General features: G+C 41.2%; 1 protein-coding gene across 7 annotated transcripts in view; it reads right to left on the bottom strand.

Moving 5' to 3' along the window:
* Nucleotides 1-23,783, bottom strand: part of LOC111659004 (neurexin-1a) — a 249,343-nt gene that overhangs the window by 148,084 nt on the left and 77,476 nt on the right. For 6 of the 7 annotated variants that reach the window (XM_023411798.2, XM_087175437.1, XM_087175440.1 and 3 more), the window contains 3 exons: nt 10,105-10,406; nt 5,596-5,619; nt 4,330-4,491 (listed from right to left, as the gene is read on the bottom strand). In XM_023411798.2, the coding sequence (XP_023267566.1) occupies nt 4,330-4,491; nt 5,596-5,619; nt 10,105-10,406 (488 nt within the window). The remainder of the gene's footprint in view (nt 1-4,329; nt 4,492-5,595; nt 5,620-10,104; nt 10,407-23,783) is intronic. The other variant, XM_087175438.1, reaches the window with a different exon arrangement.

Raw genomic sequence — 23,783 nt, 5'->3', positions numbered from 1 at the left:
CCCCCCCCCCCCCCCCCCCCCCCCAATAAACTTACACATGTGGCGTTTTCAACCCCTCAGGAGAGCGTTTCATGAGCTGGGTTTTGCACAGCTCAACTCTCGGTAGTCTCTGCCACACTGCATCATTTTTTTTTTCCCCCCATTCATTTGAGAGGTGGTCGATGATATCACTTTCTAAATGTTGAAACCTGTGGTTGATGAGCTCCTGATTTGCCTGAAGATGCATATTTGTCTGCCTGGGGCACCTGTTTCAGATTGTCATCGTTGTTGAGAGACCCAATTACACAATGCAAAATTTGGTAACATGTTTTTTTTTGCCTGAAGAAGATCTGATTGATTGAGACGTTGCACAGTTATTGTCAATAAAATGGTCCAGCACAATTGCGTACTTTTGTCTTTCCAGTGTCTCCCTATGTGAGGCCTTCTGTCCTCGGGCTGGGTGAAGTGTGAATAGTCTAGACATACATTATTGACATTTAGCTCTATGGTCAGCTAAAGGAGGAGAAGACAGTCTGAATTTAAGCGGCAATAGTGATAATGGTGGGGGGAGAATGATTGCATCAGGTGGCCTCTCTTGGGATGGTTTGTGAAAAGAGAGATGGCGAGTGATAAATCTAAACTGCCGCGTTGATTGCAGGTGTGGAGTAAAACGCTGATTAAGGCCCCTGTTGGAGCCTGTGATTAGAATAAAAGTGGGCAGACGATGAATATGCCTCTCTAAAGCAAATTAGAAAACGAGTGCATGAGATTTCACATAGGCACTGCAACATTCAGTATACTATACATCTTTTTTTTTTTTTTTTTTTTTTGGTTTTGATGAAATGTAAAGTCGCCATTTTTTTATGCAGAAACCCTCATATCAGTGCCAGTTCATATTCTCAGACAGTGTAGACCAGACAGGCTTCACTAAATGAAGTGCATTAGTGCGTTGACCTTTGAGGTGCCAAGTGCTGTAGAGCTCAGGTGCAGAAGTGACACACAGTGGCAGCCCTTTACAAAACTGTGTCAGAATGTCATTAAACTGCCAATTAACAATGGATTAGGATCATTATAATATGGTACAGTGCGAGTATTAACTGACCAATTTGACACCCTGGTAATTTTTATTCACTATTTTGTCTCATTATTGTAAACTCCGTGAGTTTTATACACAGACAGTAAAAGAGGCATATTAAATTCTCTTCTACACACTGTAGAAAGCTGCTCCTGAATTATATTTGAATAATATTGATCAAGTCATAGAAGTAGCTACAGTGAGTGTAGGGAAGCGGTGAATGCCACGCTGTAGAAACCAAACAGGACTGCTACTGTAATTGGCAGCAATCTTACAAAAATTACAGACAGCCATAACCTCGTCATTATCCAATCTCTACAGTGAAAGCGTATCTGGTGTAAGTGCAGCTGGAATGGTTTGCATCTCGCTGTCTAGTTGCATCCAATTTCCACATGAGAAACTAATTAACGTTTTGGTAAATGTCAACACTTTTTAATTAAAACATCAGTGGTGTGGTCATGATATTTAGAAAACTACCTCACCACCCAAACACACACACACACACACACACACACACACACTAGAAGTGCTCTAATATCATCTGTAGATGAAGTAGCAAAGCAAATACTGTAAGGACAACTCAGACTTTGAACACAAAGCTGTCAACAGTGCGCCAGGCAGAGGGATAAAGGAGCAACTAATATTTTACAACAACCCCCCGGAGGCCCAGGCACAGTCAGTGTTCTCTTCCACAGCGCTCCAGCACTACTAATTGGTAGATAAGATAATCAAGTGACAGATAGCCCCATTATTGTTACAGCACGCATATGTATTTACATAACAATAGATTTGTGAGGGTAAATCTAAATCGCTTTCAATGGGCCACATCAAATGAGTTACAGCTGTGGAAAACACTGGTCATGTTCTTTATTTGCTGTCATGCTAAGCGTTCACCCGAAAAAAAGGGAACACATCCGACGGGATTGCATTTGCATGGAGCATTATGTTTATCACCGACTCAGATCTACTGTGTCTAACTGCTCAGGTAGATGGAGCTCACAGCGGCACATCAGAATTAGGTATTGCTTTGTGACCGACTCTATCAGGCTGCATTTAACTGCAAGGAAAACAGGAAGCAGATAATGGCAAGCTTTTATTCTCACATCATTTTCTTCCCTTAAACAAAAACGTACAGTGCGGTACGAGTGTGACACAGAGGCTAATGGAATGTTTTACAGATTATTTAGAAATAGAAGTGCAATAAAAAAGGAATGTAAAAGTGACTATAGGACTAAATGATGATATCTCTGCCTGCTGGGCTTTACTCATGTGGACTGAAGGTGCAACAGATACAGCCAATAAACCCAAATCAATTCTTTATAGGCAAGACAAAGGGCACCTTTCAGAGTCAAAGGCGCTTTGGTCTGAGCTACGACTGGTTGCACTAGTAGTGCTGCACTAATTTGTCATCAAGCTAGGGCTGTGACAACTGAGCTATTACTGCACCACCGTTTGTTTTGCCGTCAGCACCAACAGGCGGGCGTGGCGACTCAGACTGGAATCTGCACACAAATACTGCAACAAGCCACTTGGGAACAGGCCATCAATCAGAGCAGATGCTGTTAAACCACCGCTCATATGTTTTCACGACATACATAGAGGCTGACCTGAGAGAGGGCTTGTGTTTAATTCAACAGGCTGCATGAGGTGCTGCAGAGAGCTTGTTAATGTGGTAAAACAAAAATGTCAGAAATAAACTAAAAGCCAAGTAGATGAACGTAACTATGGATTTAACAGTATATGGGCTTGAATTTTTATTTGGTATTGACATTTGCATTTGTTTGGTAAATCTTAATAAGGGATATTGAATAATCCCATGAGAAAATAAAAGAGGGAAAATTCTGTGCATCTCCCGTCTCCTAGGAACCATCACAGCTCTGCGCAATATTTCAAACTTTTGGAGCGATTCAATACATTGATCCCAGGATAGTGAGAGCAGCCACTGCCGTTCGGCTGATCGTGAGCGGCGAGGGCAGCTCAGTGGGGCGGATGTCCGTGATTAGGGTGCTCCCATTCCTGTTGTCACCACATCTGCAGCACCTCGGAGAAACGCAGTTAACTAAGACGGTCCTCCTTAACAACCAGACCTCTAATGAGCTGTACATGGTGTGTGGACATGTGGTCCACACCCTGCCCGCTCATTAAGCAGAGCTGTCTCAGACCTCTCCTAGAGGTTCACTTAGGATGAAAGCTTGAGGTGAAGAGACAAAATGTAGGACACCAAAGGAGCAAGAGGAGCTACGAGGGAGAGCGACGAGGGAAAAAAGGGGGAGAGAGCTTTTGAAATTAAAAGATCAATGAATGGATCCTTTTGCGCTTTGTAGATTTGCCTGGTGGATATATTTGTATATCCCCTGGAGACTCTTAAGGTAAATGCTGCGGGTCAGACTCCCTATTAACCAACAGAAATAAAAAATATGACTGTACAGCTTAAAGTGAAAGGTATAACTTATGGACCCTCTGGTGGAGAAATTACCTCATCCTCTCCTCCCCCCGCCTCATCTCTAGGGATAAAGTATAGACTATATACACACACGCCTAAAGGTCTGAGTGACAAATGACATACTGTAAGTCATGAGCCAGATTCAAAGGGCCCATTACGCCATGAAGCACCCAAGATACAAAATGTGCTGAATTCAATACATCACCTGACAGCATCTATGTCAACACAGTGATGTACGTTTCCGCACTTGGCTGCGCACTGTTTTTTTTATTTATTTTTATTTTTTTAAGAGGTGAGGGTAGCATACCTCTACTGACAATGATCAGACATAAGAGTAATAAGGTCAGACATTAGATAAGCAGTCTAAGACATAGAATAGTGAGGTGTTAAGTGTGTCACCTGGGTGACTGTTCATGAAAATCCAACTGACTGATCCCAGGATCACTGCTCCTCTTTGAAGTGCACCTGACAGAGCTGCGAGAAGCTCTGTGGTAAATTCCGCTCCAAGACGGAGCTCTGTATGAGAGGTTGCGTGGTACAGCATGCACCTTGACGTGTCTGTGTGTGTGTGTGTGTGTGTGTGTGTGTGTGTGTGTGTGTGTGTGTGTGTGTGTGTGCGTGCATAACATTATGAGTGCACTGAGGGGGTGGTAGAGGCAAATAAAGTTTTGAGTGTGAGGAAAAAGAGGTGAAAACAAACTAAAGCAACGTGTAAAAAGGATGAGACAGGGTCAGTGTGTGGGTGGAAGGGCCTGTTTTGGAGTCCTAAGGTGAAGCCAGTCATATCCTGTACACCCACCAGCCTCAGAGTGCACACAGAAGTGGTGTTTACCTCCTTGAGGCAGCCCATGAAGTTGTTGCTAACTGGAGATCCAGGCAGGTCAGCTGTGCTAGGACTCCCTCCAACATAGAAAAAGTCGTCAGAGCCTAGCATGGTGTAGTCTTCTTGTGTATATCCTGTGGTGGTCAGAATCCCATCCACGGATATTGTTACCTAGACAACAAAGCACAGGGAAAGGACACACTATACTCAGACAGCCTATACACTGTAATATTATTGCCTTTTCTTCTTGTTGTCTATGACAGACTTCCCTATATGTTCTTTTTTCTGAAACCCATTTTCATGTCTGTTTTCATTGTCTTTTTTCTTGTTTGTTTATTGTTATTTTGTCCAGTTTGATTAGTTGGAAGACTGCAAGTCTTCAAAGAAATGCTATTCTAGTTAGAGAGTTAGTGAACTGCCCATACTACAGTGTTAGTATTGCCCCTACTGCAACTTAAAAGTACTTTAGCAGACACAAAAATGGTGTTAGTAGAATGTTAACTAGGTTAGTTTAATTATTAATTCCATATTAGTATGTCCAGCAGTTCTACAAAAGAAATCAGAACGTGCCACTAGGTTAGAGAGGGAGCACATGCTATGAATAACACAGTCACCTTTTAGTATAGGAAAATGACTGAGGGTGTTAGAGAAAAAAAATAGCATGCATGCATTTGTCTTTTCTTTTTGTTTACAAGCATACAAAAAGAATTTTTTTTTTCCAAATTCTTGATTGGGATATAGAATCAGTTACATGACACTTGCTATAGTGTCAGGTGCATGCAAATGCTCACAGACACTCCAAAACCACAAAGAGAAATAAGAAAGCACCAGAGAAGCACCAATGACAAAACACAGCTCAACTGTCACATTCATGTTGACAAATGGGCAGTGTGACATTTGCAACACGTAGTCAAAGTGCATGCCATGCATAGTGAATGGGGATACAACTGGCTGAGCCAAAGAGCATCAGGCCAGCCAGACAGGAGAGGGTCCTCATTATTAACCACAGCTTGATGCAAAAGGCTCGAAATGATGCTCCTAAAAAGGTGGATCAAACAGAATTGGACAGGAAACAAGTGAAATAAAGAGGGTGAAACCAATGAATGAACCAAGAAATTAAAAAGGATTCGAAAAGTAAGCAGAAGAGTACCAACCGCAATTTCCCTTTTTTTGTAAATGACGTCTACAGTAAAAAAAGAAAGAAAAGAAACACACGGCAAACCCAAACTAAGAAACAATTAGAATGATATCTACCGAACAATGTAGTTTGTTTACCATAGCGTGTCCAATGCCTGAGTGCTTTGTGGAAAAGGGGGGAGAAAGGAAATTAAAAACTGTGAACAGAATAACGATTGTTACTCAAATAATATATGATGGTCAATACTGTTAGTACATTGTTAAACGGCAAAAACCATACTGGTTAGTAGAATGGCACATTCCATGAATGATGTTAGTTTGTTTCCAAAGCATGTTAGTAACATAGAGAAAAAGGGCAAAATAAGTTTAACAAGAAAAAAGCAGACCAAGGAATTAACAAGAATGCTCCACAAGAGGTACCAGAGCCCAACCAGTGACTCCCCAAGTTTCTCATGGTGTTTTTGCACCATGTTCTGAATGTGACCAGACCGCTGAGTGGCAGAAGAAACTCCCTTACCCAAGTCCTGACAAAAGGTTATGACTGACAGACATCAAATGGTTCATAAGAAAGAATGCCTAAAGCACATCAGTTGACCCTCTTTAACAGTCCCACGTTCAAGACCATTTTAAAGCTTTATTTCTTTTATCTGTATTAGTATTTGCGTTCTTTTGTACTTGGTTTTAGGCTTGAGACCAATCCAGTGTATCAGACTTTCCGGCGTTCATATAATACTGTACCTCCGTTTGGTCTTATTGATGAACTTTAGGATCACTTTACTGCAATGAGACAAAGCAAAGACCCTGACACAGGATGAGGAGGATGGCAATTTTGATTCCCCCACAGAGCATGCACTCAATATGCTTGGTTTCCTTTCACAATTTGAATGCAGTGAATGTTCAAGCTGGCCGGATCCTTAGGTTTGCCAATAATCAATTCGCTGATTATGCAAAAGAAGCAGCTTTGGTAGTGAGGTGAAGACAAACGTTTCCCACCAAATGAGCAGGAACAAATCTAGAGATGCTGTCTTAATGATGCGTCCGTAAAGCCTGGTCGAACTGTCCTTAGGAATCTTAACAAGTATGTTATGTAGGTCAGAATGAAAGGCTCGAGACTGTAGGGTAAATTGAAAAAAAAAAATCTGTGCCATTCTATTTAACACAAGCTATAAAGGCTATAAAGGGGGATATGTACATGCTGGGCAAAGTTGATGAGCTATAATTTCTTGCAGGCCACATTCCCAAAAGGCCATTCATTTAAAAATTACCTTACACCATCTCTATCCCTGACAATACTCTGATCCAAGATGTCTTCATCAGGCCTCTTCAATTTAGTGAGACTATAATCCTCCTGCATTTCTGGCTTTGGCAAGTGATCTGGACCAACTGCTTCTCAGTACATTCTCAAAAACATTGAGAAGACCCACAACTCTTGATTCTACAGCGCTTCCTATAGCGGCATCACCAACATGTTGGCACAAATGATTCCAGACAAGCCACTGAGGCTACGGCCACACAACTACATTTTTGTTCTAAAACGCATCTCTTTTGCTACGTCTTCGCCCCCCGTCCACTCTACTCTGACTTTCGGAAACGCCGCTGGACGCGTTTTAGTTTGAAAGCTCCAAGGTTGCGTTGTTGTCTGGATGTGCGTAAACTGAGACCTTTGGAAACAATTAAGCAGACACCCACGGTTGTTCCGATTGCACATACATAAGTTCCTCTAAGCCATAGTCAGCCTGAAAGAGACACTAGAATGACTAGGAGCTGCCACTGAAAGACACTAGCAGTGTCAGATGCCAGTGAAAGACGAACAGACTTTTTTTTTTTTAACTGCTTCCTCTTCCCCAAGGTGACCAGGGCTATGAAACCCCTCTTGGATTCGAGGTCAAGTTAAATTAATGCATAGTGTAAATTTTCACTGTTTTAGTTGGTACTGCCAGGTCACTGGTTTATTGCAGTCAACCATATTTTCCTGCTGCTTTGTCTCCTTGAAAGATACAGTTCCTCCAGTTTTGTTTGCTGGTGGTATCCCACAAATAGTTCTGAGTAAATAGAAATATTTTCTTTCAACCACTGTATATAACATCCAGAGATAACATCTCTGAACCCAGAGACTCTGGAACCGAGAGAGTCTCTGAACATATTCTAGAAATGCTACACTACATTTTACAGAGCCACAGGTCACCAGCCTAGCCCTTCTGTAGCGACTGACCCAATGGCAGTGTTTAGCTTGTTGGCTCTTTGGGGTTTTCTTCACAAGACACCTATAGCAGTGGTTTGTGCACCTGGGATTTGATCTCAAATGCCACATCTTCAACTCAGTCTTCCACCTGTGGCCACTCAAGCCCTGTGGCACTGGAGTAAACCCCATGTCTTGCTATAATAGACTCCCTGGACAGACTGAGTCATAACACATCAACCTACTGTAAATGGCGGCAGTAATCAGGATCCTGCTATAGTGGTGGCAGCTTTTAGCCAAAAGCCAATAGGAATGTGGTGGCTTTCATCAATTGACAGTGTTACAAAGCCACTGAGAACATGTTGATGTGAGCTGCAGCAAACCTTTGGTGTCTTCAGATCAGTCATGGGTCCAAAACTGTTGTAATGTCCACAGGTGTTCTGCCACTTGCAGGGTGGCAGCTGCATCCTGACAACAATTAATATATGTTGTGTCCTGTTGTGTCCAGGTACAAATCAGTAGTAGCTGACGTTTCATACTCAAAAACACTCTCTGTAGCTTCGCTCCTAGCCAGAACGATCTGTACTTGCAGGTGGATGCATTTGCACATGGCCAAACACTCTGCTTTACACCTTTCCTTCATCCCATCTGATTCATCTGCTCTTGGTGAGAATCAGACAAGAACCAATTCTGGCCAGCCCCCCACCAATGAGCAGCATTGCCAGAGGTTGATGACACAATCAGTAGGTTGGCTAGAATGGACCATCCTCTGATGTTAAGGAATGTAAGTGGCACAAGCTGCTGAATGTAATTTCTAAAGACTTCTAATTCATAGGAAAACTTGTGCTGTCACACTGTCCCTATATAGTCTCTTCAGAGTTATTCATGCAGAGGTGAGTCCTCAAGGCCATGAAGAAGAGCCCATTAGTGACTATAGATCCAGTTGCAGGGATTTGCCTTTGCTCATAGAACTTTGTAACACAATATAACCCTACGTATATCTTTATACTTTTACTAGAAAGTGGACTTCTTATAAAGTATGATGTGTAAAAATGTTTCTATTCAGTTAATGCAATGTGTAATGCATAGTGATGTCATCTTTAAAGCTGGAGTGCAGGACTTTTACATATACAGTACATGAAACTCCATTACATTTAAGGCCCTATCAAACGAGTTCATACAAAGCTGATTAAGCCTATCAGTGAATCTCTCCATCTCTCACAGTATACCAGAGTTTTAAATGGTATCTGTGGTGACATTCCTGCACTAGTGCACCAGTAGCGGTGCATTTTACGTCAACCGGCAATGATTGGTTTGCCAGAGCTGAAGAGGGGAGCAACCATAGCAATGGAGACGGAGTTGGTTACACCTATGGCGGAAAAAAACCTAGGAAGTGTCCAAGAAAAGTTTCTGATACTCTAGATCAAAAAGAAAGTCTTTCTTTCACATTTTAGTCCAAAAAACAAAGTAGGTGGCGAGGACAAACACATTAACAGTGGTGTGGCTAAAAGCACTAAAGGAGAGAAGGGACTGAGGTCTGACATGGATGTCAACTTACTGCTCTTGGACAATTACATTTACTCTACCTAAATAACATACTTTTACACATGCATTTCTCTCTGTCTCTCTCTTAAACCAAAACTGGGTTAGCTACTATTCTGCAGCTGTCCATGGCTCAGCCCGGTGTCACACGATATTCTGTGACCCATCAGATTCTGTGACCGCATTAGAAATTTCAGCTACTCTAAATGTTTTTATCGCAATGGCATTAATAGCTGTTTCCAAACATGGATGGGAGTTCACCAGTAGTTAAACATCATAAGCACATGTCGATAGTGTTTATGTGATTACTCTCTCTGCTTGAAGGGGGAGAGTTCGGCACGGCAGCTTTAATAGAAATGAGTGCTTATACTAACATTTATAAGTATGGCCAAACCTAAATTAAATGTGGCCCTGCAGTCAAATGTTTTTGTGACAGAAAAATAAACCACTTCTCTAAAATAAATAAAATGTTGATACATACTACTCCCACTGCACTGACATTTGAGTTCAGTCATATTTCAATATTTCAAAAGTATTGAGAAAATTGTAGCTTCTTTTAAAAAGGTATGTACGCCATAGGAATACACTTTAAAAAAGAAAAAGCATAACACACTAACTCGAAACAAAAATCACGATTTGCCTTTGTTGTCAAATGTCTGAATGTAGCTGAATGCTTTGAATGCTGTTTTAAAAGCAACATCTCTCTTTTCTCCATCCAACTGTAACTTAATAGAGGTCTTGATTCACATCTAGATGTCCCTGCTCACTTGTGGTTCTGTTTTATCGCCACCATAAACCACCATGATTCAATTTAGCAATCCAATTACAATGCCTGGAAAAAATAATATATTGTATGATGGTAATGATTTAAGTGCATTTGTTTTGATTCGTTTACTGAGTCTCTGCATCATCCTCTGTACTGTTACCTGACGTAGATTCCTTGTTACTTTGACATCATGCCAATCATTGTCATTAAATTTCCCATTGACTGGCTCCACAAGAGCTTCAAAGGCTCCAGACCCCAAATTAATGACGAGTGAGACAGCCCCATTTTTCAGTGCCAGGTTGACGTAATCAGCCGATTTGCCCGTGTGCAGCATCAGTCCATTCCTCTGTAGGGTTTTGAATGACAATGTGATTTCATCACTGCTGCTTTGAATGGGGTTCAAGGACAAATCGTAGCAGAAGAACTCAGATCCTTTGAAGGTTGCGACATACTCTTCTTTTCCTGCGGAGACAAAGAAAGAGAAATGTGTTGCATTAATATCATGGCCTCTTGGGTGCCTGTTGGGAAGCCGTCATAAAAAATGAGACAGAATGTCTCAAAAATGTTGGATTAATAATAAACACACTGAAATTGGAGAGAGGTGGCAAGGAAACTTGATGGATGGAACATTTAGAGATATGCTCACTAGCTTTCAACAACCAGCTAATACCTACCTTAGCCAGAGAACACAGGTGTGTAGGGCATACCACTGCATTTGGTCTTACCTATTATATGCTGACTTTTAGCACATTTGTAGGGTAATTACATAAACTCCACTAGACAACTGCTATTTCTGGACTTGTCATACTAAGTAGAGGTCTAACTTGTACATGCTGATTATGCACTCTTACCGATTTATCATACAAATGAATTACTGCTGTGCTTTTCCTTTGTGTAATTTGTGACACGTACTGTTTCTCTTATCTCATGCTTTTGTGTCTCTCTGATCAAGGCTGGGAAACTACAAGCTCTCACTGATACATCAACATGCAGTTGTAGACAGCAGCTGCCCCAAATGGTAATTATAGACAGGCACATACAGAAATCACATAGCGTTTGTACACTCCTATTAGACCGTCTGCTAACACAACTTTCCGTGACTGAGTTACACAAGTCTCTTGAGAACATTTTTAGAATAGCAACTTCACGTCAGCTCGTCTGATCCAACACTACATTCACTCACAATCATTAAAAATAGGCACACAAGCAATATGCAATGAAAGCACCATATTACATAAAAAAACATATCCTGCAGCGTATCTAAATCAATTATGTGACACGCATTTTTTGTCAGCAGGTAATTTAAAGTCTGCACACACTCACTCGGCCAACTACAGAGACAGATGCATAAAGCCATGCAGGTACACGTATAAAACTGACCTCTGAGCAATAGCAAACAATACAAAGCCTCTCAACTAACACGGACCACAGGCTTACACAAACATTTTATTGAGATGTCTACCTTTGTGCAGATAAAATGGATCATAGGAGTCAGCTGTCTATCAGATTCATTACTTGCCGGATTAATGTATACTAATGGATTCATCTATACCGGCTTCTGGTATTCTTTGGAACACCAGAACAGACAGAATGAAATCCCCTCAGTAGAAAAATTCAAATTCAGAACATGCACAGTTTCCAGACAAACAATCTCCCAGCATACACCTGTACAGAGAGCATATCAGTGACAGCTTCATATGGACTCCGAGCGCCATTAAAAACACTCACTTAATTCAGCTACATAGGTTTCTCGATATACTTGAGCAAGGCCACGCTCATCAGCCATCCGCAGATATGACAGAGGCTTGACAAAGCACAAGTAACCTTGAGAAAAACCTCAACGCTGTTGTTGTGAGATAAAAAAGGCGGCACGGAGCGTCGGGGGTGATGCGTGTGAATACTCATTAGAAAGCGTTTAAAAACAGGTTTAGACAGATAACAAGCCATTAAAGCCACTAGCAGAAAATAAACCACCAAAACACAAATGGACCAGAGCGTTCAATTATCATAAATGGGTAGCGCTGCACATTTATATATGCTCGCCTAACACACATATATACACACACACACACACACACATACACCCAGATGCGCGCGCACGCGCACACACACACACACACACACACACACACACACACACACACACACACACACTTAGAGTAGCATCCAGGCATGGATACAACAACGTAACAAATAAAAGGGGTTGCTGTCCACAACAATTTGTCACCTCATTGATTCCCCCTTAAAGGCACTATAGTGCGCCTCTGGGAAAACTACAAGGGGCTGTAATTGAAGTTGACTGGATTTCACCACGCTTTGGTCTTTCCCTCAATGTCTGAGCCCTCTATCAGTGAAAATGAGAGACCTCTACCCTCTTCACTAAACCCACCCATCCACGCTCCATGAGCTCAGTGGCCACATAACAAATAGAGCCGATACTTTGGGGTCATTCTCATCTTTGTGGCCACACATTGTCGTGCCTGCACTTCACAGTTAATTCCCCTAACCAATGGAGAATGAATTGTGTGCACAGCAGGGGCGTTGTTAGGAATTTACAACACTTGGGGCTCAGCCCAGAAGCAGTTCCAGGACCAGGAGCGTGCATCTCCCTGCAGAATCATATTTACATTCAAACACTGGCAGTCTGGTTCACTCTGATGTAAACATATGTAAGTCAACATGAGGCAGAACGTTTTAAGCATCAGTCTGCACTTAGCCGCAGTAGATTTAAAAAAAAAAAAAGAAAAAAGAAAATGTCCAAAAGCCAATCAGCTCATTTAATGTTGCGCCTCTATCATTTTGATCAGGTGTATGAATGTGAGAGGACTGTTCTACTGGCTAAATAGACAATTCTTACAATATTGACTTTAGCAAAGCATGACTTGTCAAGCTTTCAATATTTCGCTTTTGGAGGCATATTTCAGCGTGAAGCTCTCGGCCAAGTCAGACGAGTGTCAGACAAAGCTAGCTTCCATCTGGCCACTGATGGCAGTCATCTCACAAGCACACAGCTGACTCCTTTTAGCCGTCTTTCCCTATTTGGATAACAAGTCACTCTTCTATGCAAATTCTGTTGTTTTTGTGAAAGGTGCGATGGAGGCGAGTTTAGCTTCTACCATCCTTTCTTTGGATCCAAATACAGCTGCATTTATGAGTTTTTGTGACCACTTGGGGGCAGGCAGACTTACAAATTTATAATGAGATGCTTTTCTGCTATGTATCAGCTGCTCTGCTCTGTTAGCATATACTGACCTGCCTAATCCCCCAGTAGACTTAGAGAAATATGGGTTAAACTTTGGAGCCCTCTCTGACTCCACCTTTAACATTCAAGTCCAGTATTTCACTGGTGCTTTCCAAAGAAAACCATCTGTAACTCTTGCTAAATATTTGACCTCCTCTGACCTGAAAGCAACTTAAAACTGCAAAGTGAGGAAGTATAAAATAACATATACAAAAACTGTATAAAATACTGCTTAAACCCTAAGGCTACTGCCTTATGGCACATATACTGTAAGATATTTCATTTCCTCTGCTCAAATTACTTATGACAGTGACTGGCACTGCCCCCCACCAGAAAACAGACATAGTTATTACATTTGCAGACAGCTGGGCTGGTTTGTATCATACTGTGTAGCTCAACGCGTACACGTCGTATTTGAAAGCAGGATCATGCAAAATATTGATGACTGAATCAAACATGCCCGCCCTCTCCAGAAGTAAGCAGGTTGTGAAAGTAAAACTGAACATTTTTGACAATTATCCCCTTTGCATATGCTTAACAGGGATAATGACTTCCACCTGAATTCACCTCATTAGACCGCCATACGCAAAGAGTGTTCTGAATATTTTGTACATTTCTGAGTGTTGACAGGTAGCCCATAGCAACACAACTAGTGAGAGTATGTATGCCTTCGTGTTCATCCTTTTTCTGACACAGGATCACAGCAGACACGGCAACCTGCAGTGTTAATATTTAGCAGCTGACATGTCACTAAGACGTGTCATTTTCCTGCAGGAAAATTCTTTTTTTTAAAAACGCTACTTGATCTTGAAGGAGACGACTGTTTTGTCATTGTGTTCTCTTGGGTATTTGGGCGTGTCCCAGTTGTCTCTGTGGGTTGTCCTATGGTCTTCAGTCAATCAAACTACAGCAAGTAAGCGGCACCTTAATGCCCTTGAGTCATGACACTGAATAAAAATGTGGATAAGAGCCAGCTCCTTTAGTCTTTCTTCAGAGAACAGAGGACAGAAAAAGACATGAACAGAGTGAGAGTGTAACTCCTTGGGAGAGGCCATAAATAGACACACAGTTAAAAACTTGTCACAGTCTGTTGTTCTGAGTCATTCAAATCCTTTTCCGACAAAAACAGAATATCGGTGTCTTCATTCGCATCCAGTTTTACACTAAGATCTTCACAAGTTGTAAAATCCACCATTAGTGGCACATATTTTAGCCTCCAGCCATTTCTTTCCTGATGTTCATATAAGTGACGTGGCAGATATAACTGAACAGTGCTCTCACATTTTCCCATAATCTCTTCTGAAATTTAGGACTGTCCTCTGCGATACAAATAATTGTTAATCAATAGCATGTAATCGTTAGTGCCATTCAGGAACCTCATTCTCTATGGTCACATTACATTTGTGGCCGCGGTGCAGAACAAACTACCCATATTGATGGAAGTAATACAATTATTCGCCACTCAAATTGAATTAGTGTCACAGAGTCAAAGAGGTATGGAGCTGCGTGTGGATGCTAGAAAAAGCCGGGTACACCTCTCTGCAAAAATAGAAGAGGCAGCGTAAATGTCTCCACAGTGTCAGTTAACCCTGAGTTAATAGAAGCTGAGTACATAGAACCGACTCGCTCATTTATTATGAAGCACCGAGGGGCTACGAGCGGGGAGCACGTCATATGTACATTGCCAGCATGTGACCGAGCTCGCGACCAGGAGGCTCCTCATCAGTCACTTCTCTCCGACACTAATCTGGCATCTGCTACTCTATGGCTGCTTTTTAAATTAGCTTGCACCCAGGGGAGCACACTGCCTGTCAGCATCAAATCATGACACAACAGTCTGAGACAGACTTGGCAGAGTATGAGAAAAATTACCTATGAAATGAACGACAGGGGGAAGCTTTCATTTTAATTGCAATTATTCCGATCGGTGACAATCTTTGACCTGATGATGTAAGTGATAAATTTGTCAAAAGTGGAAAATGGATGGAAAAGACAGAAATACATCATTATTTACCAGTTCAAAACACAAACACACTATTATTGTGCATTCACATGCACGTCTTGAAACCATTTTATGCATGCTGCATTCAAAAAGATTCAGCTGATATCATTATAAATGGCAGAAAGATGATTGTCCTCCAGCGTCTGTCATACACAGAACACAGGATGACACATAACAAGCAAAGGCCCGTGGCTATTTTAAGGGGCAGGAGTATGGGGTGTTGTAGGCATCGCTAAAACAGACACAGTAATTATGTTGCCCATCTCCAGTGGCGTTCTCTTGTTCATGACAGTCCCCGGCATTAACTGTGAATATAACATGAAACTTTACACATCACTGTTTCCCTGTCAGAGATCTCACTGACACCCACCTATCTCGCACCACTAGAAATACCCTTCCTCAGCTCTCAGTAACAAGCTGAAGTAAAAAGAGCTTGTTGTGCTGCTCATTTTTCTGAGGTTCAGAGGAAGTTCACAGTCCTAGAAAAAAATAAAAGAAAGTAAGAAGCACTTTTCAAAGCACCACCTGTGTGTTTTTTAAGGACTTGATGCGCCATAAGTAAAATTGGACGCTAAAGCCATGTAATGTGGAGACCACAGTTGTTTAATCGAGTGTGGCAAGGCTCAGTGACTGACACTGGATTTCAGTGTGTGTTTCCTTGTTTGACTTGAGGCCTATTAAAATGATACAGAAGTTAGTGTCTGGCAGCCTATTAAAATGATAGGAAGTTAGCGTCATGAAACCGGCCTAAGCCTCTTACGTATGACAGAGCAAAGAGTTTCTGAAGTGCTGTATTCTTTGAGAACATATTTTATTAAATGATTATCATGCCATTCAAAAGACTTAATATAATGTCTCAAACTGCTCTTCGCTTGCAAGGTAGGCTTTCCCAATTCACTGACTGTTGTATTTCACCTCAATTTTTTTTTTTTTTTTTTTTTTATGTCTGCAATTACAATTATATACTGCGTGAAGCCCATTGTTACTGTTTGTGTTGACAGAGCAGCAATAATGGGAGAGAAAACCTCAATTAGCTCAGTTAAAAGTATCCAGGCATTAAAAGGAAAGGAGACGGCACGTGCGGCTGTGTGTGAGCTTACACATACCAAGTTCTGTCAGACACCATACTGTGCTGCTTCGACGTACAGTGCAGTTTAGATTCACAGTATGAAGGATGCCTTGCTGTGTTCAGAGAGTGTCCCCGCCTCCGGTGTCAATCTGCAGAAAGACTTCATCCATAGTAAATGTCCTCATAATTGGCTTTGCCATTCAGCTTGTCATTAGGTAGGTAGGAGACGGGCATCAATTAGACACTCATTAGAACATGTGGCTCATATTCTGCCAGCTGATAGTCATGCAAGGTGCGTGTCTCTCTGTATGCAGATTGCATGTACTGGTCTTTTAGTTCGCCTTGGTTTCATAGTTTTAACTTTTTATATGATATGAAAATGAGTCATAGTCAAGTGTTTTGTTATTACGATTAAGCCAATGCATCAGCTTCATGTGTCTTTTTTGTCCACCTTTCACTTTCAGCAGACATGTGATGGTCATTCGATATCTGCTCTCTCTGCTATGATTTTGATGAACTTGATAGTTTGGTCCAAAAAATGTCAAGCATATGTTCCCAAGGTTCAACTTCATTTTATGTGATATTACATTTTGTCAACCCAATAGCTCAAAACCCAAACACATTCAATTTACAATTCTACAACTGTTTGGTGTTTTTCAAGAGTTCAGCAGTTCTCAAAATTGTTGCACTTTTCTATTGGATTTCTATTGGTTTATTCTGCTGCACCTTATGAGTCTCCTTCTACATTTGGTGTGAATTTGAACTGATTTATTGAAATCATTCAACACAAATGAAGCCACAGGCCTGCGACACAAATAAAGTACCAACTATCTCCCAATACAACAAACAAACCGTCAAAACAGAAACCCATTCAACAGAAACACATTCAAATGTACTTACAGACAGGATTGCAGACAGGTTAATGATGAATAGCTCTCAGGGAACTGCAGCAGTGGCCACATATTCCACATATTAGCTTACTCACAACAACTATTGAATTCTTCATTGTCCTCTACAAATACAGGAAGCACAGGGGTCATCCTGAGAGAAGACTCCCCCTGGTAGCCAGGAGTTACAACTTCTTAATATGAGAGGCAGAGCAATGTTTATTCTAGTGAAAGCAGATCAACTTTCATTGGCTTTGTATGAAACTAATAATAACAGGTTTTCTTTTTATTCTGTTGTGTTTGTTTTATATTATGTATATGTTTGTTTTGTTTTGTTTTGTTTTTCCAAAAGTATATTCTTCAATTGTGTATCATCACATTTAGTGATGAAGGTTGAGAGTATATAATGGAATCACATCCAAACATGTGAAGATCAAGACTGTAATATAGAGTGGTAAATATGGATTTCTTTCATGCAGCATCCTGTCATGTCGAGACCGACACTTCAAGAAGGAAAGCCTCCTTTTTTCTTTTTTTTATTCCATGGAATCACGCTGCCTTTAATTTGTGTAAGTGTAATGGTGACGCCACTGTCATCTTGGAATATGGGAACACCATAAGAGAATAAGTGTTTGCACCGCAGGGTGTGTTTGGTCCTGTAAATTAGCCACATATTCCACAGCTTTTACACAGTCACGCACAACGAGCGCCACATTAAATTATTTCCACACAGTTGCTGCCAACAGCATCACAGATACGTGTTTACCAGCTGCCGACGGGGAGCGCAGGTAGAACACACGCTTCTACTGTCTCTCCAGAAGCCCAATCAGACGCGGTAACGAGGGTGAAAGTTGCCTCATTAGTCTATTTCCTCATCGCTCAGCTGTCCATCTTGTACACTCACCATCCGTATGTTATATACATACTGTCTAACAAACAATAATAATGACAGTGAAGGTCAGGATAAAGATGATGATGATGATGAGGATAATGGTGTTTTATGATTGTGACATGCATTTTTAGTATAACATATGTCACAATAACACAAAGCACAGTATATTTCTAAGCTAAAAGGAAAGATTGACACTAACCACTTATCTTGGTATACACAGAAGCTTTATAAAATGAGATTCATTTTCCACTTCTCTCGTATCATGCACCTTCTCCTCTTTTCTCTCTTGATCTCTTTTTTGATTTATTCAAATGCATCAATTTATATTTATAAAGATGAATAAATTGCTGCTGAAAATTGACCATGGAGTGCAGCTAAGCAAAGTCAAAGCTAAATATTAGCTCACCAGACTGGTCATTACAGAAAACAGAGCTGTGTTTACAGCAACTGTCCGCATGAAGCTAGAATGAAGGTCAAAGATACATCCTGTTATTTTTAGCCACTATTTTTATTTTTTTTTATCAGCATCCCTGTTGTTACTCTCTCTAATATCGTATTTCATTGTTAAATTGTTGGTCAGTCTTTTTCCCTTTGCCAATTAGACTTGATCAATTTGACAGGCAAGATTAGTGCACCCAGCCAGTGTATTACTTTTGTGTCTTTCCATTCTGCTGTAGTGAGCCAGGGGAGATTCTATGGGTTAGGAAGGAAGTACATTTTGTTTAGTTTGTTTTATGATTGGCGCCACCCGCATCCCTTCCCAGCTTGTATATTTGTACCTTTAAGTTGACGATACATTAAATAATAAATATCCTCGCTTGCCATCACATCAGCAGTTGTTGCTCCCCTTATTCCTATAGAAGCCTGCAGGGTTGTAACACCCTCCATTAAAGTGTGATAGTGTGACCTGTAGCATTTGAGAGGGAGCATGACGTCAAGCTTATCTTTACTGTAATTTTCTATAATAAAAAACAGCAATTTGGAGGTCTGTGGCTTTTAAGAGGGGTAGAAAGGTAATAAAATTTAGCAATAACAAAGACTCGAGCAGTTATTTTAGTGCCAGATCACACACAGTCCATGTCTGCTCACTCTAATTGGCTGTGTCAAAATCAGCTGCAACCCTCCTCTGGGATCAGCTCCCAAGGGGAAACGAAACCACCTCATCCACGGCTGTAAATGGCATCACACCGTTGATGATGCATGAAGAAAGAAAGAAAAAAAAAACACACCTGTGCGCACTTTCACACACGCAGGAAAACAAACATACAATAGCCAGTGGAACTGATGCAGAAACAAAGAAACGCACTGAGGAATTTGATCTACTGAACATGAACATGATGAAATTCCACTGACTCCTTCAGCGTCCACACCACACACTGCAATTTCCCCGTAGCAGAAAATCGAACAGCTCGCGAAGCAAGGTGTTGCGTGCAGACTCCCTCGCCACATTCATCTGCATGTTGGAGAAAATACTTCATCTTATTCAAGCCAACCACCCTGCAATAACATCTCATTTTCTCTCCATGTGATGCTCTTAAGAAATTTCATAGCATTGAAAACACAATTATGCAGAACATGATGTGTCCTCATGAATCACAATATCACAATCACAGATTTCTGCAGCCGAAATAGAATAAATGGTGATGAGGAAGTGGAGAAGGCTTTTTGTTTAAAACTACGGGAGATACTTGAGATCAAATATATGTGTGAGATAAAAACGGGCAGACGTTTATAGTTGGCAGCTGGGCCATTAAACTACATCTTTTGATGCACTCCCACACCAACAAGAACATTTCTGTGGAGTAGGTTTAACAAATACCCCCACCCTCACCCACACACACACACACACACACAAAAAAAAAAAGCAGCATCTTGAGGACTTAATGGTGCTGGCAAGAGACAAGGTAGTCAATCTCTTGATGATATACGGAAGCCACTTTTTATCCCAAGCACAGAGCCAGGGAAAGGGTGAAAAAGTATCCAAGCCTCTCCAGTTCAGAAAAAGAAAAAAAGTTTTGAAATAGCGAGATCCAATCGAGAGGCAGCGAAATCTAGCAGGACATCAAAACAAGAAACACAAACACTCGCAGACAGGCAAATATGCATGTGAATACCCATGCACTCTGCCAAACAAACACTGTATGAATACACATACTAAACAGCACACTTCCAGCTGCAAGGCTCTCATTTGCTCTCAGCCCATTACAGAATCACAACAGCATTACAGTGAAGAGGGAGTGTAATGTGCTGAATACTAATCTGCAAAGCCCAATCCATTTCTGCAGAGTAAATCCAGAGGATAATAATGTAAGCCTTGGGGAGATGTGGGGGGGTGGGGGGGATCAATATCCTCATCAAAATAGAAGCATTTTGATATTAATATATAGTTAATACTTCACTTACCTATACATTTATAATTATACAAGGAGGCCATAAACATTTGTTTCCCTCCTATGGGAAATGTAATGAACCTATCAGCGCTAATTCATCGTACCTGATGATAATATTATTTACTATCAAAAGAAATGAAGTGCACAAACAGGTGTGTAGTAACATTTGATAGGGGCTCTCTGTCTGAATGGGTCGTGTTCGAAATGTGCCGGCAGCAATAAATCTTTGCCATACGCATCTTAACAAGCTGCTCAATTTGGATATAACCTTGTCAAGGTTGCCCGCACGGACCTAAAGTGTGCGCCGTGTGAGAGAGAGCGAGAGAGAGCGAGAGAGAGAGAGAAAAAGAGGGTGAGAAAGAGAAAGTGAGAGAGCAGGCAGAGGCTACTGTCCACTTTTTGATTACCGGAGCAGGGAAAGCAGTGTCTGACTGTAAAGGACTGGCATTTGGCAGATGTCTAATTTGGGCCGTATACATGGAGACATTCCTCAGACAAGAGCAAAGTCAAGAGGCGCTGAGGCATGTCATTGCACAGAAATAATTCATGCGCTAATTACATCGCCAGTGTGTCTCAGGATGATTTCTGTGCAGAGCGGCTCTTGTCTCTCTCCCCAGCTCTCAGCGACTGAGATCCACTCTCTGTCTGACACAGCATGAATCCTTGATAGTGAGCAGACACCCAGACACATCAGCAAAGACACTTTCTTATCCTTATCCTCAGTGCTCATCCCTCTTTGCCCAGACAACGCATACATATATCAACTTAAGCATTGAACAACACAAGCCTCAGTACGTCCTTGGGTAGAATTACGCCTGCTATTATCTGCTGTTTGAGTATTTTGACTAATTGTTTTGTTGTTGTTTTTTCTTGCTTAATTTCATCTTGTATTTGAACACTTTGGAAAGCTCATTTATGGTAATGCAAACATACAAAGGAAGAGCATGTGTACACTCCTGTCATGGAATAATTACATAAGTTTAAACCTCCATCAGAGAATGCCTTTATTATTATTCATTGCGAAATGAAAAAAAGAACAAACCCACTATGACTTAATTCTGCGAGACAGACAGAAAGAAAATGAGACCGAGAGGGAGAAAACCAAACAGAGTGACTCAAGTCGATTTCATTCTCAAATGTTCACCACTATCAGCAGAGAAAGCAGCAGTCAAAAAAAAAAGAAGAAGAAGAAAAAACACTCAAATGTATTTGCTCTGCCAGAAGTTTTCTACCAAAGATTTATCGCTGCGTCGTATGTCTGCTGCACTCGGGCCTCAATAAAAGTAAAATTGCTTAATCAGCTGTGGAGGAAAGACTTACTGGTGTATTTTATGAGCTGCCAAAAATAATTAAAGCATATAATTTGGGAAGCAATCATCATCTGGGCTATTGCCACAACCTTCATTTCCCACAAGATGAGAGTGTGACTGGAGAGGTCCAAATACTGAACCAGTTAAGCCAAATGTTTGTAAAAAAAAACCAAAAAAATATCTGAAGTATTAGTCAATCAGAATAACTTATATTTGCCTTTCAGGAGCCACAAGACCTTGTGTGAACGAAGGTATTAAATTATGTAAATTACTGAGGTGGAAATGAAGGTGACACCATTAATACAATGGTATTTGCAATAGGTAATTAGTATCTTTGGACATTTCTAATTCACAGGTTGGGTGATGAAATATAATCCCACTGTCCGACTGACGAACCGAGACCCGCTGTGGAAAGAAATAACATTTTCCTTTGTGGTCTCTGTGGTAGCAACTTCCCAGTATCATGCCTTCCAGTGGCACACACACACACACTTTTTATATATACTTTTGTTCTTTCAGTTCCAAAGTCAACACAATCAGATCAGATTGTTCATTCAAGCCTTTCATACTCTGACACTGGCGAAGTGGCCTGTCTGTCAGGACCAGTTCTTTCAGGTGCAGTGAAGTGAACTTGAGATAAATGTATCCTGAATCGAGAACCAAATCTTCCCGGCACATCACCTTCGCTCCTTCTTACCCGGGCAAAGAAAGAGAACAAAGAGCTTTTTTTTGTGTGTGTGTGTGTGTGTGTTTTATTTGTATGTTTTATTGTCAAATTTTTAGTGGTCACTCAACACAGGTTTGCCAATAGGCCAATAGCCTACATGTGTTAACTCCCCTGTGGTGAAAGAACACGGCACAGCACGTTGAGCAGCATCATTGCGTGTTTAAAAATCTGCTCCAATGAACAAATGGCTGCGGGACAGTGGAGCTTGACAGAATCCCAGCATCACCTCACTGAGCTGCTGGGCAAGGTCACCAAGACCAGAGTGGGTTTTTTTTTTTTGTTTTTTTTCCTGTTCTCATTGGCTAAAGCTTGGAAGGTTTCAAATTCCATTGTTATATTTATAACATTTTCAGGTTGCTCTTGCTTTTGATATCTACTGATGTTCACACAAAGCAGCAGCTGTCCAATTATTTACTTTCGTGTTGAGCTGGGTAACAACTGTCCCAAACACATCCTGCGGATAAGTTTGCTGCCACAAACACGGAGGAATTTCCTCAGGATCTATTGTATGCATTTAATATCAACATATCCAGTGTCTTTCTCTCCCAAGTTGCCTGTTACAAAGCCAGCGCTTGACTAAAGGCTATTTCAGCAAGGAAAGATAATACATTCCTCTTTGTGTCTCACAGAGAGCCTCCCAGCTATGAGATCACACTGAGGTATCCTTGGCAGTGGAGAACCAGAGGCACAAGTGTTTGTACTGAACCAAAGACGCCGTGGCAATGGAGATGAAACACAGGTTAAAGCAGAGTGTCTGACGCCAGAAAAAGGAGCATCTGCACTGTCACCACGACCACTTCAAACGCTAAAACACCTCGCTAAAGTTGTGCTCAAAATAAAGGCTGCACACTTAACAGGTGATAGAGAATCACGGTCCCCGCTTTACCGCTAGGCTTCAAAACAAATCGCACACTCTCGAGGCTTTAATGAAACCCAGTCTGGTAAGAGGATAAATAAATATATAGACTAATTAAACAGCCCTTCGTGGGAATACAAAGCAGGATGCAATTGTGCTATTGTTAATCTATTGCTCAGTTTTGCAGTCTGCTTAATCAGATCAGTCCATCGCTTTAATTACATCAACGCTGCTGTCCTCGCTACGTTTTTTTTTTTTTTTTTTTTTTTTTTTTACACACAGGGTTGTCTTATATTGCCGCCACTCCTTCCTCTCCCATCACCTCAGCTGTTGCTAATGGCAGGAACCCCCCCTCCCCCTCCCAACCTTTATCTATCTGTCTGCAAAGATGCTGACCTATGGAGGGAAAATTACTCACTTTGGGGGTGTTACTGTTTCAGCAGCACTACGGCCCCGCTGACACTA

The sequence above is a fragment of the Seriola lalandi genome, unplaced genomic scaffold (genome assembly GCF_002814215.2).
Source record: "Seriola lalandi dorsalis isolate HSWRI2012SDOR001 ecotype SW California unplaced genomic scaffold, Sedor1 jcf7180002054470, whole genome shotgun sequence".
In the NCBI taxonomy this organism is placed as follows: Eukaryota; Metazoa; Chordata; class Actinopteri; order Carangiformes; family Carangidae; genus Seriola; species Seriola lalandi.
The sequence above is the reverse complement of the archived record's forward strand: the minus strand, read 5'-3'. Positions and strand labels throughout refer to the sequence as shown.